The sequence below is a fragment of the Gavia stellata genome, chromosome 9 (genome assembly GCF_030936135.1).
Source record: "Gavia stellata isolate bGavSte3 chromosome 9, bGavSte3.hap2, whole genome shotgun sequence".
In the NCBI taxonomy this organism is placed as follows: domain Eukaryota; kingdom Metazoa; phylum Chordata; class Aves; order Gaviiformes; family Gaviidae; genus Gavia; species Gavia stellata.
In genome coordinates, this window is record NC_082602.1 from 18,453,525 (window position 1) to 18,480,689 (window position 27,165).

At 39.0% G+C, this 27,165-nt stretch overlaps 1 protein-coding gene across 2 annotated transcripts; it reads right to left on the reverse strand.

The window, feature by feature from the left end:
* Positions 1-1,926: 1,926 nt before the first annotated feature.
* HELLS (helicase, lymphoid specific) lies at positions 1,927-27,119 on the reverse strand. Of its 2 annotated transcripts, XM_059821545.1 has the most exons (21): positions 27,000-27,119; positions 23,322-23,444; positions 21,885-21,944; positions 21,302-21,338; positions 21,145-21,209; positions 20,617-20,658; positions 19,589-19,813; positions 17,900-18,082; positions 17,505-17,648; positions 16,697-16,893; positions 15,922-16,018; positions 14,780-14,941; positions 14,117-14,259; positions 12,446-12,584; positions 11,040-11,123; positions 10,837-10,956; positions 8,953-9,069; positions 7,851-8,010; positions 4,590-4,686; positions 4,297-4,373; positions 1,927-2,487 (listed from the first exon to the last, which is right to left on the reverse strand). In XM_059821545.1, the coding sequence occupies exons 1-21, from the start codon at positions 27,102-27,104 to the stop codon at positions 2,390-2,392; spliced, it is 2,475 nt and encodes an 824-aa protein (XP_059677528.1). In that variant the 5' UTR covers positions 27,105-27,119; the 3' UTR covers positions 1,927-2,389. The 2 variants fall into 2 exon arrangements, with proteins under 2 accessions (XP_059677528.1, XP_059677529.1); XM_059821546.1 differs by lacking the exons at positions 1,927-2,487; positions 4,297-4,373; positions 4,590-4,686 and adding an exon at positions 5,295-5,510 and having other exon boundaries at positions 27,000-27,022.
* Positions 27,120-27,165: the final 46 nt, after the last annotated feature.

Genomic DNA, 27,165 nt, shown 5'->3' on the forward strand with positions numbered 1-27,165 from the left:
CCTAGCTATGCTGGCTATAGGATAGAAACTCTGGTTCATTTTTATTTTCTACCATATTGCCCTGCAGTGACATTCAGGTAGCTGTGCAGGTTGAGCAGGGTAAATCGTTTTCAAAAGTTAGGTACGCCCATGTGGAAGTAGTTATGTCAGTTATTATTAAAACTTCCACACTTATTTCATTTAGATACTACTGTAGATACATCATTTACTCTTAAATCTTGTAATAGGTCTTCACTAGCATAAAACAATGTATGCAGCTCAACGCCAAGTGCCAGGTCCTGCACTTGGGCCACAACAACCCCATGCAACGCTACAGGCTTGGGGACGAGTGGCTGGAAAGCTGCCCCGCAGAAAAGGACCTGGGGGTGTTGATTGACAGCCGGCTGAATATGAGCTAGCAGTGTGCCCAGGTGGCCAAGAAGGCCAACGGCATCCTGGCCTGTATCAGAAATAGTGTGGCCAGCAGGAGTAAGGAAGTGATTGTGCCCCTGTACTCGGCCCTGGTGAGGCCGCACCTCAAATACTGTGTTCAGTGTTGGGACCCTCACTACAAGAAGGACATTGAGGTGCTGGAGCGTGTCCAGAGAAGGGCGACGAAGCTGGTGAGGGGTCTGGAACACAAGTCTTATGAGGAGCGGCTGAGGGAGCGGGGTTGATCAGTCTGGAGAAGAGGAGGCTGAGGGGAGACCTTATCGCTCTCTACAATTACCTGAAAGGGGGTTGCAGAGAGGTGGGTGTTGGTCTCTTCTCCCAAGTGACTAGTGACAGGACAAGAGGAAATGGCCTCAAATTGCACCAGTGGAGATTCAGGCTGGATATTAGGAAAAATTTCTTTACTGAGAGAGTGGTGAAACACTGGAATAAGCTGCCCAGGGAAGTAGTAGAGTCACCGTCACTGGAGGTGTTCAAGGAACGTGTGGATGAGGCATTGTGGGACGTGGTTTAATGGGCATGGTGGTGTTGGGTTGATGGTTGGACTTGATGATCTTACAGGTCTTTTCCAACCTTAGTGATTCTGTGATGCGTAAAGGAGGCTAGCATAGTAGTTCAGCAAATTTAAGTAACACATGGAAGCAGCACATTTGGACTTTGCATTATTCAGGCTAATAAGTAACTGAACAGAAAACTTAGAACCTTTTGTCTGTAGCAATTAGAAACAAGACATAGCTTTCAATAGGCAAAGGTCAAAGCCAGCCTACTTGTTAACAGATTTATTTGTTCCCTTACAGAGGTAAGGATAAACATCTCTCCCTAATATAAATTAAGTTTCTCTAAATCAGGCTAATACACTCTCTATGGAGAGAAAGACTGATCATGAAGTGACTGGAAACTAGTTTCCAAAGTCTGATAGAATATAGGATTTTATTTTATTCCATGTTACCTATGCCTTGGCATAACTAGCACAACTGCAACTGTGACAGCTCCAGCTGCAATTCTGTGACTGCAGCTTCTAGATGACATTTTCACAAACCAGAATTGAAAGTTCAAGAGCTACCTGATACCCAAGTTGAAAACCATTGCTTACAGATGGCTCTTAGAGGCTACATATGCAAGTAATATCCTTCACCTGTCTTTTCTGCCCCACTGTAGTCTTGAACCCTCCCTTCCCAGAAAGTACTCCTCAGTCATCCACACACCCCGAGAGACATTCTGCACTTTCCCCTTCCAGTACCCTTAGCTCCCTCCACAGGCTTCAAACAAGCACTTTAGCTGTGCAAACTGACAAGACAGTCAATACAGAAGTAATGTCTGCACCAGAAAAATTTAGATTTTTGGAGGCCCATTCAAGCTGCCTGGTTGGTTTTTTTTTTTTTGTGTTGTTGTTCTTGGTTTTATAATGTGTAGGATTGGCTAATGTGCTAAATGAATAGGGAAAGAGTAAATTAACAGACACAACATAAGCTTTACTTATTTAAGAAGCTATGCTAAAAACCCTACACCCTTAGAACAAACCAAACATTTATTTAATCAAAATAATTTGCAGAAGTTAAAAACAGAAGCTACACAAAGGCACATGTTGTCTCCCTTCCAAATAAAACCATAATTGACACCATATTAAAAAAAAGTGTTTTAGGACTTCCACAGGAAGATTTTTTTTTTTGTTTTTACACAAATTTTCTGGTTTTTACCACTGATCACAAGAGCTAGCTGCAAATGTGAAACATACTTATTTCTTAATTCTGTATGAGAGCCTACCAAAGCTACAACATGAAACTATCACCTGCGTTATACTGTAGAACATGTTAAAATTCACTGAAAGAACACGAGGGGTTTTAACAAGGCCTTAAAGAAAGTTAGCATAAAGGATCAGTACGTGTAAGTGACATCTCTGGAAGATCTGATGTCTGTCATGTGTTTGTCCTGTAAGACTATAGGCCACATTTGGACATTAAAACACACATTCTGCATTGGAATCTGACGATTCTTCTAGGACCCTGAAGACACCCATTTTTTCCTTTTTCATTTTTTCAGAGGTCTTCATTTGATCTAGGATTAAAACAAAACAAAGCTCAACAATAATAGGTGAAGCGTCTGCAACCTTACTATTGCAGACGTAAAAGTTGTATGTATTTTTGTTTGGATTTGGAAAAAAAGTTGATAAAAATCATTTTGCTCCTTCATCAACAGTCTGCTACTAAAAGTTTGTGCTTGAAAATATTTTAAACTAAGAAAAAAAAATTCCAACACCTCTGGCTAAATCTGAATGGAGATAAGCAGTTTTAAAATCTGCCTGAACTAGTCTCATTTTCCTGAGAAGAAAACAGACTGCAGTACACCTATTTAGTGAAGTTACTAGGAGAAACACAGAAAGTTACAGCTCTGCTAAGCAATATTTCTTTTCTAAAGTTCAAAGACCTACATCTTATTTTCCTAGCACTTGCAATCACTATGTTGCCCTTCCAGTCAACAGAAAGCTAATGAAAAAGTATTGTCTTTATATAAAATATAATAATTATGGCTTACAGGGGTGGGAGGTGGTATTTCAGTTTCTAAGGCATTAACTGCAGCTAGTTGTAGTAAATATTCAGTACATAATGCCAGACTATCTTTGTATAAACACTTTTTGACAATTTTAATACACTAATTTTGCTTAGTATGGCCAAGAAAAAAAATGAATAATCAACCATTATAAATATGATTTAAGTGATTATAAATATTAATATTATAACCCACCTCCACCCAGGGAGGTGGCTGAGTCACCATCCCTAGAGGTATTTAAAAGACGTGTGGATGAGGTGCTTAGAGACATGGTTTAGTGCTGGACTTAGCAGTGTTAGGTTTACGGTTGGGCTTGATCTTTAAGGTCTTTCCCAACCTAAACGATTCTATGATTCTATGATGCACAATAATAACACAAAATACATGGCACCTTCTCCAACTTGAAAGGAGAAATCAGATTGTTTCACAGCCTGAATTTGTAAAGATATAGACCATATTATCAGTGCATCAAGAATAATTTTCTATATTAGGAGTTACTTAACTAAAATAATCAGTTTTGTAAAACAGTTTCTTTAGATAATGTAGAAAAAAAAATTAAGTATGGCAACAGTTCTCCTAAGGCAAAGTTATTTTACCCAAACTACACATATCACACTTATTTAAGGCTACCTATGATTTTCGCTTCTAAATTCTGTAATGACTGATTTTTCTGTATCTGTGCTTTGAGGCTTATCTCTCTAAAAGATGCTGAAGGAAACAAAACATACTAAATCTACTGTTTAGATGAAATGGACATGAATTTTTTCCTTTGTCAGAGAAGCTAAGGTTTTTAATAATATCTTGGCCTGATCAAGCACGAGAATTTGCAGACAACCTCAAAAATTTTGTATTTTTTTTTTTTAAATATTTGATCCACTGACAAGCCATGGTAACTCTGAAACGCTCAATTTCCCCCCCCAAAAAAGGTCAGATTATATTTTGAATTATGATAGTATCAAAATAGGTTTTTAAACATGTTTGCTGAAATAAATCTTTGCTGAAAATAATTTCTATTTTGATCAATTACAGCAACCTGCAGGGGAAGTTGCTTTGCAGAACACCTCCTATTCATTCACAGGATGCTCAGGGCACACTATGCATGAACGTGGTTTTCTGGAATGCTTTAGTTTAAGTTCTATTATTTCTTCTTCAGCAAATCCTATTGCAAATGTCAGCAAAGGAGCCAAAAGGTCCTTCTTCATATGTGCAACACAGCTGTAGGGAAGTGAAGCTATGGCAGCTTTCTACATATAAAGACTCTTACAAAATATGAATTTACTGTTGAACAGAAAAAAACAGATGAAAACTCTGACTTACCAATAAGATCACTTCTATCCAAGAGTAACTCTAGATCTTTATCACTGATTACTTTTTCTTTAGATCCTTTAACCTCCCTGTTGAGGAAGAAATCATCTCTCTTAATACAGATAAAAGCATGTTACAGTTAATATTGCATAGAAGTCAGTTTTCCCACATAGCAGAATCCCTAGGACATTCTTTCCACTATGAAGATCCACATACCACTTCGTAACACAAGAGAGCTATTGACAGCTGCTTGCAAGCTGCAAGTTACAAACTCATGGTCCAAGAAAAATATGAAATCTGCATACCTCTCATAGTCTCTGGATTTCAGCAATTCTATTAATTCCTGAGGGTCCAGGCAGCTCTTTGACTGTGCCAGACCAGATTTGCCACCTTTAAACTGATCTGTAGAAAGGAGAAATTTTAAGAAAGTACACAGAAACAGGAACAAATTCTGTGAACTGTTAAGTCAATGCTAGTTGCACATATCAAACAAATTACTCTTGCTCATAAAAAACAATGCTGTGTTTGTTTTAGCCCTCAGGTAAACACACCTTATGCTAATAGCCTAACTTGTGAAAAAAAGTCAGAGGTACATGCAGGCAGGCCTTTCACCTTCTAGCTGTAGTATGCAGAAGAACTGATTGAAACACCAATTCAACATGCACACACGCACACACAGAGCAGAAAAGCTGTTAGTCCTACTTACAGTAAAAACATTGTAAATAAAGTTAGATGGTGGATGCTGAAGTTTGCTCCCTTTGTATTGTAAGCTGGTTGAAACAAAGTAAGCAGCGTTAACCACAAGACAGGAAGTAAGTGAAAGACGTGGTTTGCAAAGAGAACATCCCCCAATTTAATGGACTAGACAAACATGACAAAATAAGACACCTGACACAGGCTGGTTTCTTGAAGAGACTATGCTAATGCCTATCTACACACAAATCTGGATGTCAGCCCAAATATCCAAAAAAATTATTCAAGATTTATTACCTAACTAAAGCTGAGCATGGATGAAGCCAAGCTCAGTCTTGCACATTTCAAGGAGACAGGCAAGGCTTACTGTTCTGTGCCAAGTTGCCTCAGTTTTTATTAACACATGTACCCATTTTATTAATAAGTCTTCATCAATCACTTCCATCATACTGACTGCTGTTCTTTTCTGTATCTTGGTTTCAGAAGTCCTCCCCACACCTTTTCCAATCTCCCTCCAAGGACTGGTTGTTTCTCTGTGAAGTGCAAATCAGATGCAAGTTCCAGAGGGGTTTGAGCTATAGAATTCTCTCCCCCATTAACATCTCCTGCTGTGACACACAGGATCCAGGTCCCCTCACGCATTATTAGTGATGCAGTCTCTCTCTTTTAGTTTTCAGAGTTTCACAAGCTGTATGGCATTGAATTAGTGCTGTACAGGTCTTGGGTTGCAGTAACGACACAGAGAACAATATAGAAGACCCTATCAAGCACTTAACACTTTAAATAGAAGTTTATGTCCATCACTTCCTCTTAGTCTGACATCTACTAATTTAACTAAAATCCCGCTGGTTCTCATACAGTTTCCTAGGCAACTTTATTCAATAAAACAGAAGCACAAGACAGAAAGATCAACCTGGTGCTGAGGCCAAAAAAGCATTCTGCTTTGCAGCAAATTCCAGTTCTTAAGTTCCAGTACTTGTACTGTACACACCCTACATGGTTAGACAGCACTGAAAGGCCTGACTTAAGTAAGGTTTGTGATATCCCTTCCTCATTCACTCCTCCAAAGTTCCAACGCTTTTTAGATATTCAAAACTACAGGATCCATTACATCACCTGTACATTTACACAGTGGTTCCAAAGGTTCCTGGAAGGGACACCCCTACCTAAGCGGCAAGATTTAGATATGAGTCACCACTAGTTAGCAAGATAAACATTCAACTTTTTGCAGAACTGAAGGCACGACCCTTGACACTTAGCTTCCTTCCAGTACACCAACTAGTCCCAGTTCCCATTGCTACTTTAGCATATAGCAGTCATCTACTATTAGAGCCCATCTTGTTTTGTGCGCTCATCTTGCCACTTTGGTTTTAATTTCAGGTTGGACCATAATCAAATCATTAAAAAACAAATTTTTCTTACTTCAATCGGTCATTAACATGCCTAGAAATCAAATGGCAGCCCTGGCAGTCACACCAAGACAGCAGCGGCAAACAGATTACAAAGAAAAAGGCTAAAGCTAGGATAAAGGAAGCATCTAACAAAGACTAGCCAACATCATCCAAAAACAGAGGCAAACCACAGCTTAGGCTTTACAAGCACTGCACTGTGCACTATACAGTTACAGGTGAGGCCTTTCTGCCCCTTTATGTCCTCATGAAAATCCTTTTTTTTCCTAATATACTTCGAGAAGTTCTTAAACTCCTTTAAAGTTTAATATAAGGCTAATTATTGTCAGAGGCCCATACCAAGTTACAAGAACTACTGTATTTTTCAAGTGAGCTTAGTGTTTGGAAAAAGCTATGGGAGCTTCTGTCCAAATAGAACAAATAGAGTAAGCTATGGAAGCAAAGCAGGATTCCTGTAGTACCCACACAAGAGAAATCTACCCCCAAAAGAGATACTTCAACCCAATCACTTTCTAAAGACTTGAGTATGACCAGCTAGATAGTCAAGAACGCAAAAAGAATCACTATTGTTCGGCACATAAAAATCAAGGACTATAGTTCTATTCAGCATTGGTTAATTGTTCAAACAGGACTATTCAACTGTGGTTATAACATACTGTTCTTAAAATCAGAAAGACAGATGCAAACATGATGATGAAATTTTGTAGTGATTTTACAGCTCTAGGATTTGCAATCTCAACCAAGTTTAGTAGGAACCCCTCAGAAACCAACTTCCTATAGTCTCTGCTCATTTTACCAATTTTAATAGGAACACTCCCTATTCAACAAGTTTACCGTTACCACTGGAAAAATCTATTGCTAAATTTCACATCATGAAACATTGCTCTAGATGTCATTGGGTAGGCATCTTGCTCCAAATGAAGAATCGTTATAAATTAAACTGCAAGCAGTAAGAAATTTTTCTTATTGCTTTTGCATTTATGTGCTGGTTCATTTAATTTTATTTTTAAAAGATGATCAACTCAGACTTTCATCTGCTCCCTGCATTTTCCATGCTAAAAGCCTGAAAATGTTTGGGTCAAACAAACTATCATCTTGGTGACAAGCTGCCAATAAGCCCAGAGCTCTACTCTTATTGCCTGCTTTTACCTAATATTTCTTCCAGGTAAGCTCACTGTCTCATCACCCCTCTTTTTTCCTTACCTACTACTAAAGGAGTAGTCGTAACATGGCAATTCTAGAAATACTACAGGTGCTTTCATTTAATATGCTGCAGAAGTTATCTGCAACATGTATAAGAATGCATTTTGAAAAGTAACACTATATACCCACTTGTTGGAAGGATGAAGCTTTTTTTGTTTAAGAAAAAATACTAAGCAGTCACAAAACAGAGCAGTAAGAGCTCTCCTGAGATTTAAAGAAGCAACACATGCTTACAGGTAGTCATAAGAGAAAGATACTAACTTTTGTGGATAATCAGCTTTTCCAGCTTCCTCTTGGCAGCAGCTCTCTCCACAATCTTCTGGTCAATAGTATTTGCTGTCACAAGACGATAAACAACCACCGGCTTTGTCTGGCCAATTCTGTGACACCTGTCTTGGGCCTGCAAGTCTGACTGGGGGTTCTGAACAGATAAAGAAACAAGTTTGCTGCAGTATTAACCTTTTTTTTAAAGGACGTACCACAGGCAGCATTTTCAATAGTGACCTCTGAGAGTCAGAGCTGAAGCAATAAGCAGGGCAGCCATGGTATAACAGAACTCTACATCTCTTTACTCTTCAACTCGTCCGTGTCAAGCTTTGCTGCTGTAGCCGCACAGTCAGAGTAACCCAACTAGCTCAACTGCTTCTGCACCGTGCTGCAGTTTTCAACAGATGGACCTGTTTTGTATCAGAAATTTAGCTGAGGGTGTTAGTTGTAGGTTTGTGGAGTTTTTTGTTGGAGGATAAGGAGAGGGATTAAAAAAGTTTTCAGACATTTCTGAAGCTGCTTTAGCTCTCCTGAAGGTGAATAGTCATGCAAACAGCAGAGCTGTCTATTAAAATCAAGTGAAGATGCAGAGGTCCTCAGTCATTTCCTTCCACACCTCTCTCCTTCCCAGCCTCCAGGCTCACACAAGCAGCAGAATCCTAGCTAGCTAAAACATAGGCTGCAAGCCACAGGAGGAAATTCAAGGGGCTGGTACTAACATGGCAGCTGTTGGGAACGGGGAACCTGTAAAAGGTCCGGCTACATTCAAACTTAAATAATAAATCAAAAGAAGGAAACACATCTTCAACAGTAACAGAAAAACCCCTCCTGCTTTTGGTGTAACTCAGGGACAAACAGGCTAGTTTTGGAAACCAACTCTAATGTTGTATTGGATAAGCTAGGACTTTTCAAACGAGGCTGTATACTTGATATATAACATGTTTGCATACACTACTTACTAGTATCTTCATATAACACCTCATTAAAGTTACTGAAGTGGTCTATACCATAATGGGCTAGTAAACGATTATCAAAAGCAGCAATAGAGAAAGCATTTTATGACACATATCATTAGGTTAACAGTCTGTCAACGTACCCAGTCACTATCATATATGATAACTGTGTCTGCCGCAGTTAAGTTAATGCCCAAGCCTCCAGCTCTTGTACTCACTAAGAACAGGAAGACTTCAGGGTCAGTATTAAATTGATGCATCTGGAAGAGAATTTGTCTATTAAAAAACAGCAGATGGATCAAACACAGTGTAGCTTAATATATTATTTTGAGAGACCTGTGTTTAAAAAGATTAACACAGATAAAATACAGCACATGAATGAGGCCAAACTAGGGCTTTAAGAAACATTGCATGCATTTGGGACAGGACAAGACCAAGAAGTGACACAATTGTATTTTCTTATCTGATGATTCCAGTCAATGAGTTGTCTACACACAGCGTGGAGATTACTGTATTGACATATTGTCCAAATCGCATTCACCTCCAAATAACCCACCATCCAGTAATATTTTCTTCCCCAAGGTGAGCACAGTCCAAGCTTGCAGAGCCTAAAAACATATCTACTTCTTGACACAAGCAACAATCTAAAATACTGATGCCAACTTGACTGTAACTTCCAGCCACCCTGTATACCTCCTTTTCTTACTTCAAAACTATGAGTAAATTTCTGGCAACCTACTCAGCATCTAGCCTACTTTCACTACGTTTCCAAGTGTCAGTACAGCTCCTACCAGGTCTGCAATACCAGTCAAAACCTAGTCTACTTAGTCTGACCACCCACATGCTAGTAGAAAACTGGAAGGTTATAGTAATTTTCAGGACTTAGATCCCAGTAGAGAAAAAGAAATCACCCCACCGCCAGGTGGAAGCAGCTACCCAGGCTCTCTAAAAGCCCCATATCCTCTGGGCTCTCCTGCACAACAGCATTCGCAGCAACAGCAGCAAGGCAGAGAGCTGGGAAGAGCCTTGCTGAACTCAGACTGGTGACATAGAAGACTTCTCTCATCCTGCACCCATACCACACTATGGTAGGCATACAATCAACTCCTAAAAATCTCCACAAGCCAGCAGTACAGAATTTTACCAGCTTAATAAAAGTCACCATAGCTTGCTGACATGTTGCTAGTTAGCCTTTCCTCTTTAAGAATCAGCTCTAACGGTGACAATCTAAGTGTTTAAGGTGTTTGGTTTTCCTCAGCCACACTGTGGCACAGAAAAAAATGAGGCAAAAAGAAGCACAATTTGGGCTAGATGATCTGCCATCTGCCACTTTTTCCCCTATCTTCATAAACACTAGTGCATACTTTGGAGACCAGATGGCAATTGCAGCACATCCCCTAGATACATCCTGTGTACTTCCTCCATGTACGCATTGCTCTTTTACATCCCTGCAAACCCTCAGTGCTTTTCCAGAACCACCCTGCATGGCTGCTCTTCATGAAAAACATATGCCTCAGTAGTAGGGCATTCTGTGGTTATTTGAAACCATTACAGGTATGCAAGAACAAGGGATCGCACTGGAACAAACCCACATGCAATTTCAGGCTGAAGTTACAGGTGTCTCACTAGGTACAAAAACCCATTTCCTGGAAATCTACTTTATTTGGCATTAGACTTGCAGTATGCTCCCACAGATGCTGGCATCATGTCCAGGATGCTAGGAAACAATATGTGAAGGGTAAAACTGGGATTAGTATCTACCACAATCTAGATATATTACATACTTCACACCTGGATAACAGTACATGAGCACCCATCATTCTAGGCATACCCCAAGATGTTAGTAACACATTTCATTGCTTCAGTATTTCTAAGCTGCAGATATTAAAGCAGCAGCAAGGATGTCAGTTTTCAACATAGATGTCTTTTGCCTCTTAAAGGCTAAATGCTGTGCAAAATCACACCCCAGTGTTACAGGAACAAGTAGAATTTGCTATCTGGCTCAAAGGGCATGTATATCTACTTACATTCTCTTCTCTCTCCGAGTAGGACATAGAGCCATCCAATCGACTAAATTTGAAGTGTCTCAGATAGCAGTAATCCATCAAAATGTCAAGCATCATAGTCATTTGTGAGAACAACAAGACCTACGAAACCAGGAAGATTCCTTAGTACCATTTTTTGGTCGTAAGGAGACAACTATGCCCTGCCCCCAAATCGTTAGCTTTACCTTATGTCCTCTCTTTTTCAGTTCTGGAAGCATTCGGTCCAAGAGTAGAAACTTGCCTGAATTCTTTACTAGATCTTCATCAACCTTGGAACAGGGCAAAGGGGATTATATATTAGGAGGGAAGGATACCAAAGGTTTCCCCAACTCAGAATCAGTTAAATCATGATGTAACTAAATCAAACCCCACCATTTCATATGCTCAAATAATTTTTAAAAAACTAATTAGTTTTCATCCCACTTCTGGAAGGAGAAACACTGATGATTTTAACTTTTCCACATGGAAAAGCACTGTTCTTCCTTTCCCAGCTTGTCATTAATGCACAAGGCTTCCACCTACTGGATATATGGAAGCACTGTGGAACAAGTTACTACACATCAGCCAAGTGACAAAAGTTGACAAAGAAAGTTTTCAGACTGGTACCTTAGACCCCTCTTTTGCTGAAAAAGAGTTTGTTAGATCTAATTCTTCCTATGGGCTAAGAGCAGAGATATAGAAACTTCTCAGGTCTGAGCCACACAGCAGCCACCTCAGTAATTCCTAATCCATTTTCCTGAGCAGGCACTAGCTCCTGCAAGTGATGTCAACTGTCAGTCTGCATTTTCTACATGTTAACTAATTTCCCCTCATCACCCAAACTGGGCTATCTGCTTTTTGTGCACTGACTTTACATTGATAAACTTCAACAGCTTGCTCCTGCGTTGATCTATTATCGCTCACTGAACAGGAAACATGACTACACATGCCCACAAACATACACTTAGAATGTTCAAGCAGCTTCCAGTTGTTCAAGATTCTTTCAATTCAAATTGCTTCATACTTTCCTATATTGCCAACTGCTTTGTGTAAATTAAAAAATACCAGCTGGCCTTTGTGATATAATTTGGATTTTTTTCCCTTTTGAGGGGGAGAAAGGATGCTGTATTGTCTGAACAGACAATTGTGTTGTACTTGGTTCAGCCCTTCAACACCTCACACTTAAGTTATCACTGCACCTCCTGCTGTGCATGCAATTTATGTCATGAACAGTTCACCAAAGCCAGCATTTTTTGGTTTGAAAACTAACCTTTGTGAGGAGAGCTTGAGGCAGATCCCAAAACACCTTGAGTCAACAGAACCCAGCTACTGTTTGAATTCAATAACTTTGCTCCCAGCAGATGAGTGCTGCCGTAATGAAGACAACTATGGCATCACTATACAAAGGCTAAATGGGCACTGAGGCTGAACTAGTCTCTGCAACTGCTGCTGCAGGAAGCTTTAAATAATGATTCAGTCACACTGCTGAAATTCAATGGGGAGGCATATGCCAAATATATTGAAAAGGTCATTCTTTACTGACATCAGCTCACAGTCTATTGCTTTTTAAAGCCTGGAGTAATTTTTCTCATAATCCTTTTAAAATATGTACCTTGAATTGTTGTGTAGCAGGGTCCAATGGGTATTCAATAAGATAGGGGTGATTACAACATTTCCTTAGTAACATCATAATATTCTGCAGTTTCAGGTTCACCTCTGAATCCATGGGAATGCTCACTTCTACCACTGGCCTTGAAAAAGATATGTCATCTTATTAGTACAGAAAGTGTCACCTTATTACGCTACAGATACTAAAGAGAAAAAAATAATAATAAAACCAAAATCAAGCAATGGATTCACATGCTGTGTCAAATGTCCTCAAAATCCCTCATAGTTTGTAAAGCCATTACCAGACAAAACTTCTTTTAGTACCACACTTAGCACCGAAGGCACAAGGGGTTGCCATTATTGGTTTAAAATACAGAAGGGCAGTCAGTAGTAATCAGAAAAAACAACTTCTGCCAAGTCACCCAGAAGAAAAGACAACAGAAGCAAGCTCCCTCTGGAACAAATGGTCAGATCTCCTGCGGAACAATACACAAGCTATTCCAAAATCTGATCTCTGCCTGTCCTATTTTGGCCGCATATACACATTGCGGGATTCACAATGAATACAGCTATTTAACTCTTCACAAAAGTACACTGGACTACAATAAAAATCTAGTAAAATAAACACATTTCAACCCTGAAGATTAATCTAGTTTTCGTTATGCCCAAGGGACTTCCAACCAATTTAGAGCCACTAACAGACCTCGCCAAACCTAGGAATGAACATGCTTCCTCAGTCCTGAACCTGAACTCTGATCTTAATCACCAGAAAGTGACTAATACCTGTCACCAAAACAGCAGTTACTGCGCTAGCCATTTGGGTTCCAGGCCTCAGCTTAAGCCTATGTATTTTACAGAATTTAGCAAGGAAACTACTCCTCCCTTTTCTCCAATCTTGAGCCCAAACTTTGCTCCAAGTATTTCTGAGTAATTCTGCAAAAACCTAGGAGTTAACTGTAGTTAGCACACCAGCATTATCCCTTGTCCTGTCTTTGAGCCAATGAAAGATATACCTGTGAACGTAATCGGACATGGGAGACAAAAGGTCTCCATGAACCTTGCAAAGCCTGCAAAACCTAGCAATAACCCAAGCTCTTCAGCTCTTTGTTCTCATTGCTAGCTGTAGCCAGGACCTAAGCTATTACAATGAAATTTCAACTACCAAATAGCTAAGATTAAGCAGTTCTTCCGTGGCTGGCACCCAACACCATTTTAGACCTTGAGGCTTTGGTGAAACCACAGTTCTTCACTACCAAAATGTTTCAACAGCCCAAAGGAATTACATTTCACCCTGGGACATTTTAGCTCTTTATGGACTATCAATTGCACTACCATCACAAGACCTACCGAAGACTGTGACTAATGAAAACAGGAACTCAAGAAGCAATTTTATTGCTAGATCCTGCAAAGGCCACAGATCTAGGAGGTCTGTAGCAAGTAGGAGTATGTGTCTTGTAGTTAGTTAACTATAACTCTATTGACTCAGTGAGTGATGGTACAACCTAGTCATTGCTATCATGCTATTAAGTAAAAGCAAAGAAACAAATCATAAAGCTACAAGGATAGTGAACTACGAAATGCCATTCCTGATCAATTTGAATAAGCAAAGCTCTGGAAGCAAACTAAGAGGGAGATATTCAGTATAACAAAAAACCCAATCTTTTAGGGCAGGCACCTCTCTTTTTCTACTTCCTCTTGCATTTTGCTGATCAATTTTTCCAAGTCATCAGGCGAACCATTATGTTCTTCACAATAATCAACCAGTTTTCGACTACGGCGTTTTGGTCGGCCTGTAGGACTCAACTCAACTACTTCTTCCTGTAGGAAATTATAACATTGCCATCAACAGCAGGTACCTTCAGATTTAAAGGCCTATGCTGACCCAAGAATTTTCAATACTGAAAAGAGGTCTCAGCGATATGCACCATGCAATACTTAGACTCTGTAATAAGTTTTGCTAAGTAGAAAATGCAGCCCCAATTTTAAAGGTCTGTAATTGTAGATTTTGAAAGCTTCTGCTTGATTTTTAAAAGCTGCATTAGTTCCTTACTGATTTTACAACAGAAACTGTCAACTATGAAAACTGTCTGTCTTCTTTTTCCCCCCAAACTACAAGCAACCAAGAACATCGTATTTACACCCATATTGCATTAGTTCTGTGCCCACTGAGGCCAGTCATGGTAACTGCCATTGAAATAGGTAACAAAAGGACCAGACTGAAAATTTAAGTAAGAAGTACATTTACTTACAATGGTAAAGTAACGAAGCAATACCAATGTGGTTTTGCCTACAAACCATTAATAGCAACCATATTTCTAACATCCGTATCAGTAGATACCTCATTATTTCCAAGCAGTTTCCTAATGGTGCGATTTACAATGGCAGTATAGAAAGTTTCTTGCTTCTTTGCCAGAGGTGCATATACCACAACTTCTCGTTTAGGAGGAACCTCAAGAGCAACATCAGATTTCAGTCTTCTGAGTAAGAAAGGTGTCAGAATCTGAAATGTTGAGCAGATGTGTTACAATTACTCAAAGCTCTCAACATGGCTAGTTTAAAAAAAAAAAAAAACACACACAACCAAAACCAAAACAAAAAATCTCACACACAACACACAAATGGGTCTATTGATATAATGCTATTTTGACAATTTAAAGTAAGGGAGTTAATTTGCAGAGTTCCATATTTAATTTTTTAATACAGATGGCTACTACTCCAAAACTATTACACACATGCTGGTAATACTTATGTTTGAACAACATATCCATTGACATTTTAAAAATTTTTAAGTGTTTAATAAGGGTGCAGTAGTAACTATATTAAAGACCTTTGAAATAATTTTCATTAACTGAAAATAATTTCATTATGAAACAGCTCATTTTGCTAGTTATATTTCTTAAATCAAGCTATTTTGGGAAAGCCCCAAACCTTTAACCAAAATAATAAATTGTCATTGACAATTATATCTAGACGATAATTTAGATCTCTCACCATCAGCTTATGATGGGAAAATGAGAGTTCTGTAAGCATTTACTTACACACACACCCTTAAAAAGAAAATTTTGAGTATCAGTTTGGTTTTGAAGACAGGCACTTTATACAACTAGTTTGTCAAAAGGTATTCTGTTCAACACCTAAAAGTTACAAAAATTCCCTCAGAGTTATCTTTCAACAAAATAAATATACCAATTAAATCTTTTGGCAAACAGAAGCAAGCACCTGCAATTAAGTTTGACTAAACTCACTTCAGTTCCAAGAATAAAAATGAGTCATTATCAAAGAGGTATATTGTTCCTTTCAGCATTTATAAGTGCTGTAAAGATTGAAAAAACCCCCACAAGACTAAGGAAGTCCAGAAGTGCCACAATAAAAGCCTCAGGCCCAGAATTCAGTTCCACAAACAAGATTTTGACACACTTCGTAATAATGGTCAAGGTTAGAAATAAACCATGAAAAAAACAACACAGAGTAAATGAAAACCTGATGCAGCATATGCAAGATGTTTTGTTCCCTTTCTTTAGCAATAATATCTTCAGCAGTTTCTGTAATGCTGGTAATATCAAACCAGGATTCAAAGCTATAAAAACAAAGAAAAAAAAAAGGAATAGCTTACTTCATAGCTATTATTCTTCATTAATTATAATACTCTTATCCTACGATTTAAGAAAAACAAAGCACTAACATCCATCATGAATAGAGGGTGAACAAGAGGTATTTCTGAAATATACCTGTCAATTCAGAGGCTTGTTAAGTGATTGGTAAAAATACTTGTATTAGTTGGAATATTCACTATGATCTATTATATTCAGTCTGTATCTTTTTCCAAAATTAGTCTAAAGACCATTTTAGCAACATTCTTCTACCTGACCACCTACTGCTTCAGAAAAAGACCTGTCTCCCACGGGTGCCACGTCTGCCAGCCTCACACAGCTTTCTCCAGAACCTCAGAGAATCTCAAGCAGCACCAGGCACTTACCATTAGACAAACATCTCTTCCCCCCAAACGCTCATGTCTTAGCTCAGAATTGAGCTTCCACTATCCACAGAGCTGACAACTCATTCCTCCCTTCCTGAAACAACTAATTGTGAATGCAAGACACATTTCAAAGCTTTTACCATCAAATAATCATACCAAATTACACCTGTACCATAAAATAGCTCTTTACATACTGATACAAGTTTAATTATTAAAGAGTCACAACAATGCCCAAACAGAACAAAGGGGAATAGTTTTCACCATCAGATCGCAACCTACCTTTTCAAATCATCAAATACATCTGGCAACAGGAAGTTAAGCAATGACCAAAGCTCTGCCAAGTTGTTTTGCAGGGGAGTACCAGTCAACAGGAGTTTATTGTCCGCATTAAATCGTTTCAATTCTCTGATAAGGCGGCAGTTCATATTTTTAATCCTGTGACCTTCATCTACTATCAGGTATTTCCAGAAGCAGTGCTATAAAAAGAAAAGATATTTCAGTAAATCTTAGCTTTACTCCATCAAAACATGTGCCAGATGAGATAAGCAGCACTAACAAGACTGATACTGCTCATTACAAAGATTCTACTCACTGTTGTTTCTCACTAGACTAGAAAAGCTGAGTCTGAACGGTTAATGCCATACATCTGCTTAATGGTGACTGCATTTAGAAAGCTTAGGTGATTACAGTAAAACTTCTACAAGAAACTCATCTCACTGAAACAACCATTCTGATGTTAACTATGATATTTATACGCCAAGTACAGCTTTTACTCCAAGCCTCTCCCACCATCACCTACAGAGAGGTAATGAAAAGAGGAGGTATGCTGTAACTATCTGTTTACTTCACTTTTTGGATAGTGTTCTGTTTGAAGAACTTCTTAAGCATAAGATTCCAGAGCCACTGCTACCAAGGAAACAGAAGTGAATGCCAATATAAATGCTGCAGTATGACACTTCGTTGCACAGGCAGCATGCGGGTTTTATTGGGTTTGTTGTTTTTTTTTTTTTTTTACTATATTCAAAAGCATCGCTACTAGTGATGAGGCATTCCACCCATCCTAGGGCTTTCAGGAGAACTAACATACCTGCAGGGCATTTCTGTCTCGCATTGCTATTTCAAAGGAAGTAATGACCACAGGATGGATTTGCAGTGACCCTTGTCGCCCGTGAATTTTACGAACCAGTTTACGACGTTCCTGCTGAGCTCCATGATAGAGCATTAGTGGAATCTGAAAAAAGAAGGTTTAGAAGTCAAGTGAACTAAGCTCATTTAAACCTAAACAGAAGATAATGAGCTCTGTTACAAGAAGGCTGTAAATACGTAGCAAGTCATGGCACAGTGTGTAGTAACCACAAACAACTACAATTAAACTAATGTTCTATATAGAGAACGTTTCAAGGCAAAGAATTAGAATATGAACTAAATAATATGTTTTTTTTAAACCTAAGGAAGAAAAGGAAAAATCTTTATTTCTTTTACCTCTGGAGTAAATCTCTTGAATTCAGACATCCAATTTGGAAGAGTAGACAAAGGACCACATACTAAGAATGGACCAGGGACTCCTCGCTCCACCATCAGTGCTATTGTTGCAATACACTGGATCGTCTTCCCCAACCCCATTTCATCAGCTAAAATGCCATTGATACCATTTTCCCAAAGCATCTGCATACAGAGAAAGAAATAGAAATGCAAAATAACCAACACACCTTAGGAACAATAGACATCTTTAGGAATGTAACACCTGTGGAAACTCTCTACTAGGCACATTTCGTATTACAGATGAGGATGATTTCTCCATGATGAAAACAAATGCAAGCGTCTTGTAAACCTCAGACATTCATATGTAGGTGTATGTTTCTAGCCAATTAAGTGCCTGACTAGGGCACAAAAAAACAGAACAGTATCAAAGGAAAGGATGTAAAATTAGTGTTACATCAAAAAGCACTTCAACTGCAAGTACAGCTCACACTATCCAAATTTTTACTCATCTCAGCTCCAAAGAATTCCCTTACTCCCCCCTCTAAAAGTCAAAGTTATTGTGTTGATGTTTCACTTTTACCTATTCAAGTAGCTTCTGTAGGCACAGCTACTTCACCATAGGAAAAAGGTGCAATCCCTGACCAGTGCAGCCACCTACTCCAGCCAAAGTTATTTTTGCCTATTCTGACAAATGACAGAGCAACCTCTCATAGAAGAACAGAAAGGAAGACACAGAAGTGCTCTTCTGTTACTCTATCTACTATTCATAAAGATTCATGAAAAAGGTTATGTACCTGAGGGCCCAACTAAGGAAGCTGTTGTCCCCCCCACCCCGCCCCGAAGAGGCCAGTCTTTCCTAGGCACTTCCCAGTGACAGAAGAGTAAGCCCCAGTGACAGAAGACAGTGAGCAAGTTGAGTAGGACTCACTTGTGAGATCAGCCTAAGCCTGTTAAAACAGGATACATATGCTTGTGGGGAAGAAAAAAAAGAAAGAAAAAACCTAAGGAAAATATGAGATCAGTAGCAGAATGAAAATTAGTTCTGTCTGGCTCTGATAATTAAAAAGCAAAGTTGTTCTAATTTGGCTTGCAAGTAAAAACAGGTAGAAGTGAAATATGTTTGTGGGCAATTTTTATGGCAAGTTTCTTTAGTTTTTTATTTCAAAGGCTAAAGACAAAAAAAAATTTAAAACAATGTGTTAATATTACTAGTTAGATTCCAAGATGTAGAGAATGGAAAACTCATCCGTGTCAGGCCTGCAAGGTAGTGGGTCTTTAAACACCTGTGGGCTAGGTATTCAAGCCCTTGAGAAAGAAAAATAGGACTGTCCCTTAGTAGTATGCATCATCCTTCTGCTTTCACAAAGTCCTTGTAAGGAGAGGCTGAAAAGACAGTTGAGTTGAACAAGAAAAGAGATAGAGAAAGGGTAGATTGAGAACAACAACCACAAAGTCTCAAGAAACATTTAGAAACACAAATATCCTCCTCACGCTGAAACATTGTATCTACTGCTTGACAACTTCTTCCTAACACCAGATTCTTGTATCATGAGAAATCATAAAGAACTGTCTCCCTCTTCTTCACCTTCCCTGCACCAACTGTGATCACAGACTTCTAGTGACCCTTCCCCTCCATTTCTCTCTTTCCAATCAGCAACAGATTCAATTTCATCAACAATCGCTCCATACCCTTAGCCACTCCATGCCTTCCACTTGGTACCACCTCATTACACCTCCAGTAAAAATCTTCGGCTGCTGAAAAGGCACTGGTTGTCCATTAAATTTCCGTACTGGATCAAGGAATTGCTTGGCACTGTGTCGTACAGCTTGACACAATCTATCCTTAATGACGCTATTTGAGTCTCCATTTTTCTGCAGGTCTTCTGGACACAGGTTGTCAGAAGAGCTTTCATCCTATAGAGGAAAGTTCAAGGACCATATGACATGTAGAATGCACATCAAAGCCCAGCTAAGACATACTTTTGCCCAATTTACACCAGTCTTAATGTGCAGTGAAGTACACCAGCCCCTGACATAAAGGCTTATTTTGAGTAACTGTCAACTCAAGAGTAGAATTTATTTTTAGGATTAATATTACTACATAGGTAGATGTCAACATGCAAAATTTCAATACCTTATATGCATTCTTTACTCCTTTAGAATTGAAGAGCAGTGATAGCTACTGAAGTGATCGGGCTTACAATTCTCTACCCATAAAAGCAAGCAGACTTAAAACCTTCCTCACATTGGCTGGCATTTAATGCAGTTATTTCCCTTTCTGTAAGCAGATTCTAGAGAATGTTGGAAAGAAATTCATACTGTGCTTCTAAACTACAGCAGAAGCAAAAGAGACCACACCTGTTATCTCCATGCTTGAATGCTTAAAAATGACTGTCTTAAGGTCTTATACACCAGCACAAATATTTCTTAGTAAATTCCTATTTCCTTTATTTTTGAAACTACAGGCATTCTATAAAATATGAAATACATTCAAATTCAGTGTTTAAAAAAATAAATTAGAAGTTTTCACCTCAGATTTCAGAAAAAGGTGTTTAAGTGCATTCACTTGCACCACTTTTTTAAACTTCAGTACTTCAATATCTAGCAGACAGATGTTTATTTACAGGAAAAATTTAAAGATATGCTATGAAGTATGAAAAGCCCTCCCTCCCTCTAGGCTTAACACACTTAAACTGCAACAACATGTGCCAACATACCTGATTTTCCACTTTACTTTTTTTTGCCACTGACAATATTTCCTGGAAACAAAAGAAAAAACTATGCTTATGCACTTTTCAACCTTAAAGGCTACTACAATTTGTATGTCATGAGATCTTTTAGCTGAAGAATCTGGACATAATTTAAAAAGCTTACCATACAACATCATTAATCATACAAATGACTATAAAGAAAGCCACACACCAGAGAACGCATTCCAATTACAAAGGTTAATTGAAAATTCAGCTGGAGATGTAGTCTCTTCACAGCTTGCCCCCCCAAAGACTTGAAAAAAAAATAAAAAAGCATTTGAATTCTACAGGTCTGACAACACTGCTCGTTACATAGATCTTTGCTGTAAGATCATACATTACACATAGACTACTGTTGGCTGTTGGTTGATAATCTTTGATGACAATGTACAAGAATGTATTGCCCTAAAATACAGATGTCACACAGCGATTGCCTCACCAGTTAAAATTCGTGCTACGAAAATCCAGATAAGCCTATTTATAGTTATGGCCTACCTCTTTGGACATAATTTCTGAGATGTTGTATGTCCCATCTTCTCTTCCTCTCTTCTTTTTCACACCTGAAAGATAATATTTGAGTTTATACAACACATCAAACGTTAAAGAAAGTAGAAACACCAATACTGACAAAAGGCAAAACCTAACACATTACCCGATTTCTCCCCTTTGCCATCAACTGGATTTTGACCCTAAAAAATAAACACAGGAAGAGGTTCATAATTTTATGCATCTCTCATTATCATGACACAGATAAAAAGATGTAATCAGCCTCAAACCACTGCCTTTGAAAGCTTCTTGAAACACTTTTACTATTAAGTAATTTATAAAAATACAGCAAAAAGAAGTTCCTGCTTATATTTTTATTCCTTATTCAGCATCTTGGCCGAGTAAGTAATCATTGCTAAAACAAAAAACCTCCTCAAGACAAATTCAAACCATTTCCTTCAGTATAATTAGTCAGAAACAAAAAACCTCCTCAAGACAAATTCAAACCATTTCCTTCAGTATAATTAGTCAGAAACATCTTCCTAAGATGACTGTCATGGCATGCAACTTTTAAGCGCTTTTAAACAGTCTTATTACAGTTAAAATAAATATGGTATACTAGATAGATCCTGTAAGTCAAATACTGGCTAAGTCTAACTTACTTAGTTTACTTACGTTGATCAAAATCGACATGGCAATTTGTCAGACTTTTATTCAGAAAGTTGCATAAAATAGCTAGTTAATCTTACCTTGGCAGATTTTAACATCATCTCTCTCTTTTTTTCTAACTTCTCTTTCCTTCTCTGTTCCTAAAAAAACCAAAACAAACAAAAAACCCCACACAGATTTCTTATCTTTCTATTACACCCAAAAAAGAGAACTATCCATTATAGAAGTGATAACAGGCATAGATCATATTGGTAATGAAGAGTTCTGTGTACTCTACAGACGTTACTTGTTTCTGCAGTCTCACTAAAAGCCTCTATTCTGACATAGTTTAAAATGATAAAGCAAAACTTGGGCAAGAAACTGTAACTGCTCTGAATCGCTTGTCAGTGAATACTTTAACCAGTTTAATACAGTAATATATAAAGACTCCAACAAAAGTATTCCCGACTGCAAACTCCTTAAGATCACACCTATTGCAGTAAGTTTTCCATGCATTCAGCTCCCCTTTAACTTCTACATATTACCACTTGTTTTCATCGCGGAACAGAAAGCAATATAAGTAGCCTACAATGCCTTTAAGGAAGAAGTGCTTTCATGTCTTGAAGAATTTAAGATTTTCACTCCATCTACTATTTCTACTTGCTGAAAGCAAAAGAACCCTGAAAAAAGAGACAAGAGACCTTGGTATTTATCAGATGGAGCAAGACTTAATACTGAAACACACATTCTATCAATGCAGTAACCATGAATTTGAGCTGACAGCTAAACTAGAAAAGTATTTTTAGAAAGGAGGCTCCTGCAGTCTGTCAGTGTCACTTTCCTGAGCACATCGTCACCCTGAATCTTTTCCTAAGATTTTCCCTGTCTCTCAAGCATAAACTTTTACAAGCTTGTCCATAAAGGTACAGTTAAAAAAGTCAAGATAAAGCTAGATATGAACTCAGCAGCCCGTGGATTAAAAAAAACTGAAAACACAAAATCATTTTACGGAAGCTCTTGTTTGGGAACAGCATGGCCTCAGATCACTGTAAATTACAAATTTGTTTGAGGGAGGTCTACATTAGCATCTTGAAGACAAGCCTCATCCTCAGCCTTCAGTAATCAACATAAATAGGCTGCACAACTCTTACTTGTCAATTCTTTGCATCTTCTATCCTTCCCCCAGGTTTTCTAGCTCCCTTAAACTTTGTTTCGTATTTGAAGTATTTATTTTCTCTTCCTAGCACTCAGGCCAACAGAAGAATTGTGACAGTGTAAAGATGGCACTGATACTGTTATTTTAAATTATAATTCATACTCTTTCCAGTCTGTTTTTTCTAGTAATTTATGGAACAAATTCTGAATGTTATGTAAAGCACTACTTCATTCGTGGGCAGTAGTAGTTCCAGTAGATTTTCATGTTATTATTGCAATCTTAACAGCATTTTTACTTCAGTTCAAACAGCTGGATGGGAAACAAACCCAAACAGATGGCAGCCCATCTTAAGAATCCCCACTGCAGACAAGAATACACCTACCTCCAGTTGCTGCTGTTCCATTTTGGTTAGCAAGAACTTGGAATAGATGTTGCTTTTTTCAAGCAGATGTTGAAGCCTCTTATAGCGCATTTCACTTGACTCCCTGTCCCAAGAAGCGCGAGCCTGGCCAACACAAAGATGTCAAGTATTTATAGTTGCTTCAGAGTTAACGCTTTTAATATAATGAAGGGTTCTTCTACAGGATAACTAAAATTGTCTCACACACACACAACCTTTCCCTTCCAGTCATTATAGTCTATGATTTATGAGTGTATGGACTCACAAGTACCTATGAAGTGCTGCAAGATAAAAGTAATGGAGGGCTGCATTCACTTGCATATGTAAACAGAGCTCTGCAACACACTAACTTCCAGTGCAGTAGCACAAGGCATTCAGGGGCTCAAAGATGTCTCAACTCCTATTTAGAGCAAAATGAAATTTACGTTTATTTGCAGCCTGCAAAATTTGGGAGGGAAAAACCCCTACCTGGCAAAATTCAGCACAGTTTCCAAAGTATCACTTCAGACTCCTCCATGTGCTATTTGCACAAAGGTACAGTTTTTCATCACGAACAAGATATTCAGACAGCTACAAAACTGTCATGCCTAATTTACAGAGGTCAAGTAAATTCCCAATGTGAAAATAGTAACTTCCACTTGCTTTGCTTACAAAATCCACACATGCTTTTACAAGTAACTTCTCTTGAATTAGTCAAGGCTGTGCATTTGTAAGTTTGCAATTTACTCTTTAAAACTCAGATCAAGACTCCCCAAAAAAGTAAAAAAGCATTCACCCCTCTGCATCCATCAAACATTGCCTGTTAAATTGAGATATCAAACAAGTGCAAAGGTATAAATTAGCATCTCCAAGAGAAACTCCAGAAAGGCAAAATGCAGAGCTTTACAAGATGCTTATCTATGCCATTGACTTCAGAATAAACCCTGGGGGAAGGGCACACTAAGACAGAAAGGTAAGGGCATCTTCTGGAACAGACTAACGGGCAGGGAAAAAGGATATTAGCTGAATCATGGGACAAACTGTGTGACACAGAAAAGGGAGAGCACATTTCTCTCCCCCAGAAATTTATTTTCCACAAGCAGTACTCCATGTCACTCTTCTCAGATAGCTATCACCATATGCTTTTATGAGAAGACCGATCTCCAGGAGATTGCCTTCTCATGATTCTCCATACAGTTTTTATTTGCTTCTGCTCTCCCCAATCCAGGTTTTTTCCTTCAGATGAAAAGTACCTGAGCTCCGAAAGATCAACCCTTGATGGCAATGGCAAGAGAGAACTTAATTATAACTGAACTACTTCATTCAGCAAATTGCTGTTGCTCACTTTTTACTGGAGCGAATACAGCATCCTTCCATTAATTGGTCAATCTGAAGTACTGTTCCCTTGACAAACTACAAAAATTTCAAGGAGAATAAAGAAAACTCAAAGAGGAACTGCATTGAACACTCATGATTTCTCCACTTTGTCCTTTGATTCAACCTTCAAGCCTCAACAAAGTAGGGGTTTTTCCCCCTTTTGACTGAAAAGGTCAAAAATTTGCCACTCTTTTTCATCCCTCTACATTCTTATGCATTTGCATAGTGGTATTTTGCCATCAGCCCACAGAAAGAACAAGTGACTCCTTTGTTGAACTGCTGTACAAATCACCTGGCAGGGGGTTTGCCGAAGCGACAAGCATAAAAAACCCAGAAGCTTCAAGAACATCAGCGGCCCCCAAGATGCCAGTAAGCCTGGGTTTAACAACACTAGTAGTTTCCCTTGGTCTGACTGGCCCCAGATTGAACAGAAAAAGCATGATAGGAGCACACAGGACAACGGAGCGACACCCTTGCTAAAGGTAAGCTCTGTGGATTCTCAAGAAATGAGAATACAAAAAACCCCAGCCCTATCACATTATAGCATTGTTACAGAAGTGGTTGGTTGTGAAAGAAATTAAATTCTAAGCCCTTTTCTCAATACTTCCTGTGCAATGAGATAATTTGGTCTATAGGGATTTCCTCCTTACCCTCCAAAAGGATTGCCTCCAAATTTTTAGTTCCAAGTCTTATCAAGGAATACCTGAAGAGAACTTTAGATGGGCTCTGACACGACATTTTTTGCAAGAAAGAAGATTATGACACTTGCGGGAGAATAACGCATTATTTTCTAACCACAGTGCCACAAAATGCTGCAGCCTAAAAACATACCTTCATAAATCACAACTTTTGTTAGTAGAAAGAGTAATTAAAATTATTTCCAGGCCTTAGAAATTGTATTTTTCATGCCCTTAGAATAATACTTCAATTTTAAAGACATCAGTCTCCTGTGGGCTTAATACAAAGCTATGTAATTAACAGAAAAGGGGAAAATGAGAGTACTCTGAAAAACGGGGGGAACAAACCTGATTGCTCAAGTATTTTGAGTAATAGCATTAGTTCTTTAGAATACAATCCTCAAAAGAGCATTTAAGAGAAGAGTTCTTTCAAGCTTGTATTTCCTTATACCTTATATAGTATTCTGATAACCTTCTAACTTTTATCAGCACAGGTCTAGAAGCACCATGTTTTCACGTTCACTCTCCGAAACAGCTTGGTTAATATCAACCAATGTTTAATGTCAACATTTGAAAACATTCACAACAAGAGAGAAATGAAAAGTAGTAATGATTATGTCATTTGTGTTACAGAGGTATCATTTCCTTGAAACAGTCTGCTTCCTGCAACATAAGCAAACAGAAGTACGCAAACCATACACCTCAGGATGATTACATGTAGATTGGTCCTGGCAGCAATGCCAGCTCAAGCAGCTCCTGCTCCCCTCCACTTAGGAGTGCTTGCACAACTGCGTGCAGGGGAGAGCAGGAGAGCAGACCAGCAAAGCGACTGGCATAAAACCAGCCCTTTTTGGCTAGGCTTTTTAAGCAAGGCTACTTCCCTGATGCAGCTCAGTTGTGGCCTTCAAACACCACTGCAAGGAGAATGAGCTGCCAGTGACAGCAGCTGCCTAAACTACACATGCTACCAAAAGAAAGGCAAAACCGGGCTTATTTCTGGAAAGGATAAATGGTGTTTATAGAAGTGTCCTCCAGAGCTCTAATCAGGTCGTTTGATTGGCGGTGTTTTGGATTTTTTTTTTTAATAAAATAAGGAGCAAAAAGAGAAAGAGAAGCGTTATGTGCACATACAGACAACGCAAACAAAAAATCTTGCCTTTAGTATTTCAGATAGAAATTCAGAAGAATGTGAACTTACTACCCTTTCTGAAATCAGCTTACTTTAAAGGCAGATTATCTTAGATTTCTAGGCTCGGAACGACGAAAGTAAAGAGTTAATCTTCTCACTGCAAACTTAAACGAGTATAAAATGCAGTAAGCTTCTTGCTGACTGCAAAAGTCCACCGTTACCCTTCAAAATAATAAAAAAAAGCCTTCCGTGGATGACCAAAGGCGCTTGTGAATCACAGCCACCGCCCGGAACTTCAACAGCCTCTCACGTTTGTTTGTTTTGAAATCAAAGGCGCTGCACGACACCCGGCCCCGGCCCCGGCCCACAGGCCGCCGCCGAGCGGACTAACGCCGCGGGGGCACGGCGCTCAGACCCAGACAAACGCCGCTGCCCGGGGGGAACCCCCCGGCCGCGGGCAGCCCCAGCCGCCGTGCGAGGCCGGGGGCCGCGCCTGACCTTCTCCAGCATCTGCCGCTCCTTCTCCAGCCCCGCCGCCTCCAGCTGCTCCTCCTCCTTCAGCATGGCCGGCGTGATCACCGCCGCCTCCGCCTGCTCCCCCATCTCGGCTCCCAGCGGTTCTGCAACGAGAGGACGGTTACCCACGGGGGCCCCGCCGCCCGCC